This window comes from Monopterus albus, unplaced genomic scaffold (genome assembly GCF_001952655.1).
Source record: "Monopterus albus unplaced genomic scaffold, M_albus_1.0 scaffold12.1, whole genome shotgun sequence".
In the NCBI taxonomy this organism is placed as follows: Eukaryota; Metazoa; Chordata; class Actinopteri; order Synbranchiformes; family Synbranchidae; genus Monopterus; species Monopterus albus.
In genome coordinates this window covers 353,906-358,492 of record NW_018127892.1, presented here as the reverse complement: position 1 = coordinate 358,492, position 4,587 = coordinate 353,906, and the positions used below count along the sequence as shown (strand labels likewise).

At 38.0% G+C, this 4,587-nt stretch overlaps 1 protein-coding gene across 1 annotated transcript in view; it reads right to left on the bottom strand.

Moving 5' to 3' along the window:
• Positions 1-4,316, bottom strand: part of LOC109954804 (electrogenic sodium bicarbonate cotransporter 4) — a 30,126-nt gene extending 25,810 nt beyond the window's left edge. Inside the window, 2 exon segments of the mRNA XM_074527625.1 lie at positions 2,685-2,864; positions 4,259-4,316. Of these exon segments, the coding sequence (XP_074383726.1) occupies positions 2,685-2,864; positions 4,259-4,316 (238 nt within the window).
• Positions 4,317-4,587: the final 271 nt, after the last annotated feature.

The following is a 4,587-nucleotide window of genomic DNA, read 5'->3' as shown; positions in this document are numbered from 1 at the left end:
TAGGAATTACAGTGAGAAACCGTGGATGAGTAAGGGACTACAGAATGCATGTAAAAAGAAGAATGCGTTATATAGAGAATTTATAAAAAATAAATCAAATATGGTGGAAGAAAAATATAAGACATACAGTATAAGAATAGATTAACTGAGATAATGAGGAGATGTAAAACTATATTACTCTAACGTATTACAGGATAATAAAAATAATATGAGAGGTACTTGGAATATATTAAATAAATTGATTAGAAACAGTTCCAGCAAGAGTAACTACCCTCAATATTTTATGGATAATGATACACCGGTTAATAGATTGGAGGATGTAGTAGATAAGTTTAATAGGTTCTTTGTGAATGTTGGTCCTGCGCTGTTGTGTTGAATTACATTAACAGGCATTACTGGATCCACCCCCTGTATATCAGAGCTGCTAGGCTGGTCCACAGAACAGCTCTCAGGGTAGGTGACAACACATTAAAGTAATGGAGAACCAGCAGTAGATGCTTTAGCTGTATTACTAGCAGTATTGTGAATGTGTCCAGCTGAGAGCTCTGTGACGCCACTGACGTACCAGTCAGTCCAAGTCCATTTAATACAGGTGAACAGCAGCACAAACTGCAGCCTCCACAGTGATCACACAGGTGAACCAGCACCTCTGTGAAACAGTCTAAACACACTGAACACCACCACCTTCATGAAGGAGGATTCACTACAGGACTGTTGAACCAGACTGAGACAGGGGTTCTTAATAAAATGACCACAGATGTATCATCTTCAATGTGCAGACGTTTGAATCAGAGAAACAGCAGAGTGAGTTTGAAATGCTTTTATTGATGATTTAGAACAGAATTGATCAGCACATTTTATTCTTCTCCTTGGATCAAAGTGTATCAATGGACAGGAAGCTGTGATGTCATTAACTGTATGCATCTTTTTCAGTCTGCGATTGGCCGGAGGGTGCAGCCAGTGGGAGCTCAAGGGTCAATGCAGGCTCTGCCCCAGACTCACCTAGAGCAAGACAGAGTTATAACTCTTAACTAGAGCTGTTTCTGCTCCTGCAGGGTGATGTGATGATAACGTTGCTTTTTGGAACCTGCTCTGTTTCTTTTAACAGTGGTTTTGCTATCATTACTTTAATTGTAGAGATTCAGGAAAACAAAAGGTTAGCTTCTGAGAGAGTTCAGAATAAATGTAATGTCATGCTTCTCTGAGTCAGAAGGAAAGCAAAGATTAGGCCTGGGTAGGTAGCCTCAGCCTGCAGCCCAAGCCTAATCTTTGACTCAGAGAAGCACGACAAACCATTTGACTGACATTACATTTATTCTGAACTCTTTCAGAGGCTAAACCCTTGCCCCGGTAACAACTTCTTGTTCCCTGAATGTGTACCACAGAGAAGGTGATACGGGAAATGCAGATTAAAATAAAGTGAGCTTATCCTTGAAGTGGTCTGAAGCACAGTCAAGTGAACTGGTAGACTGAAGTGGAGTAGACAGAGTAGAACAGTTGAGTCCAGTAGAGTGGACTTTTTTGATTTAGTGGGATATAAGACTGCTGTGTTTTTGTATAAAGCCAGGAACAATTTATTACCTGGTGGAATTCAAAAACTATTTAATGAAAGGGAAGGGGGATACAATTTAAGGGGTCAGTTAAATTTAAAAATTCATGTTATACGTACAACCAAAAAAAGATTTTGTATTTCCATAAGTGGGGTAAAACTATGGAATAATTTAAGTGTGGACATAAAAAATAGTAATAGAATTGATGAGTTTAAACATAAATATAAAGGTATGTGTCAATCAAGATATATGCAAGAACAGGCTTAATGATTAATTAGATGGAACATTGTGGGTGTGGTGTATGAATGTTAACACTTTGTAATAATTCTTTAGTATATTACTTGTGTGGTGTAGAAGATAATTATTTAAGAATGTAATTATGTAAGAATGTTAACATTCTGTTATAATTTTTTTAGTATATTACTTGTGTGGTGTAGAAGAGAATTATTTATGTAGAGATACTGCTTGCAAACCAATGATGGTAAGATGATGTCATGGGGTAGGACTGGATAAGTCTGACTTCTTCCTACTCCATTCAAGCATGTACTAGGTATAAGCAAATTGATATTGGATTAGCATTTGTTGGATATGTGTAAAATTATGTGTTGATATATCAACTGTCTTTACATGCTTGAAAGAATAAATAAATAAAATAAAAAAATAAATAAATCACATCATAATGACATCAACATGATATTTTTCTTATATATAGATATTTTTCTTTGTTGAAGCTCTTTGAGAGCCACAAAAAAAAAAAACAGTGCTATACAGCTAGTTACAGGAAGAATAGTGCTAACAGTGATGGGTAAAGTGCCTTTGATATGCAAAAACTGATAGAGTTCCTCTTTAACAAGTGTTAGACCCCTGTTGAACTCATATAGGAAAAGGTTGGGACTTAGTTAACCTAGTGAGCTCAGACTACAATAATGCTTAGTCTCACAAAAACACTGTGGTGACCGACAAAAAACCAGAAATCCAGAAACAGCAAGGAACACAGGTGAAAACTGACCAAGTCTCAAGATTTAAGATCTGGTGTTGCCAGACAACCGTTAAAGCTGTTCTAGGACAATCCTGCTTCTCCAAATACCCTGTGTAATTTTGTGTGTGTTCGTGGCTCTCTGGTCACCGACTTACTTGTGCAGGTGTTGTCTTGGACACTCTGCTCATTTGAATCCAAAAGTCCTTCCTCCATGTCCATGTCTTGGTACTGGTCATGCTCATGGTATCTGTGGTGACTGAAGCATCTGTTCCTGTCCATGTCAAAGGCCTCATGACTGGAGCGCCTTCTCCTTCGTCTGCGTCGATATCCTTGAGCTATTGGGACACCAATGTAAATGAACTGATGGTCTAAAGACAAACATGGATGCTCCCTGAACGGTTACATGAATATGCACTAAATTACAAATGGCTAAACTCTTTTAAATGCAAAACAGTGGTACCAATGTGTATTTCCTGACAAACATTGGAAATTTACTCTAAAAACATATATGCTTGCAGGAGCAAGTGACTGACAGATTATCTAATGAGATCTTTCATTAATACCTCATACTCAGAGGAGTGCTCTCATGAATGTTAAACCATTTTTAACTAACTGAATAAAATATGTTTCATAGCTATGCCGGCATATTAATAACATTCTCTGTTGCCACAGTCATGAATAAAAGCAAATCAAGTCTATTCAGAATCACTCAGCCCTTAGGTTTCCTGTGCTTTTGTGTTTGGCCTTATAATCCCTCTTTTGTAACAAAAACCTGGATGATGTGAGATTGATCATCTGTTTGCAATTTGGGAAACACTGTAAAACTAATTGCGCACAAACCTCCTCATGGAATAACTAAACAGCATGTGAAACACAAATCTATTTTGGATGCTTGGTAAAAGGGCAGAATCTGCTAATCTGCTGCGCAGCGTGAGAACAGGACACACATGCCACTCACAAACATGCAATACAGCTCTCCAGCCCCATGAAATACACATTCACAGACACACAAATATAAACTATTTCGTATCAATCTTCATTGTCATGATTCTGCCTCTTCTGCTTCCTGTAACATGCTTTTATTCTGACACCACTTCCTGTTTAACTCGTGTTCAGACTTTCCAGTGTTTCTTGTACCTGTTATTCCAGGTCCTTGTGACCACCAATTCCTGCCTAACCCTTCTGATTCTATTTGTATTCTGTGCATTGACTTACTTATGGACTTCCCTTTGTGACTATTCTTCTTGTGGATACCGTGGATGTGTGAGTTTGCTGGTTGTGACTCTGGACTGGAATTTTCGACCTGAGAGTGTTACGTGTTGAAATTTTGAGACTGTGTTTTAGTTGCACTTCCGGGTTGAAACAGCCTCTGGTTTCAAGGACACTCTGTTGTATCAGACTCCTACATTGTGTACAGATTTACTGTGACCAGAGCTCTTATTAAAGAGACAGTGTTCTGCTTTTACTCATCTGGCCTTATAATTGAGTTCACCCTCAACATTATCGGCAGCTTTACACGCCGCCCCTGACATTTCATTTCTCATTTGTAGTCCATCAATAATATTCTCCCACACAAACTCTCACAACAAATTAAAAACAAAGAGAAAAATAGGAAATACAAGTTAGTATAACAAGTCAACTGTCTCCAGATAACACAGTGGTTTGAATAAGCAACAGTCTATAATAGATCTAAGATATGAACCACACACATATGTGCACACACACTCACCATCTTCCTCATCATAGTGCAGGTGAGAGAAGCCCATTCCTCTGTCTTCATGGTCCATCCTGGCAAACAAGAAGAGAGAAAGAATGAAAGATACTTCAGGTATGTGCAATAATAGACTGTGTGTATTGTAGTATGTTCTTGTTGTGGTTATTTGTATGTTTCTTGTATAATGTACCCTGTAAATGTTTGTGCATACAGTATGTGCATATGTGTGTATTTCCAATGCACCTGCATAATACCTGTGTATTGTCATGTTGGTGCATGTGCGTTTCTGTGATTTATTTATTTATTTATGAAAGATAATCTTCCAGCTGCAACATCAGTGGCAG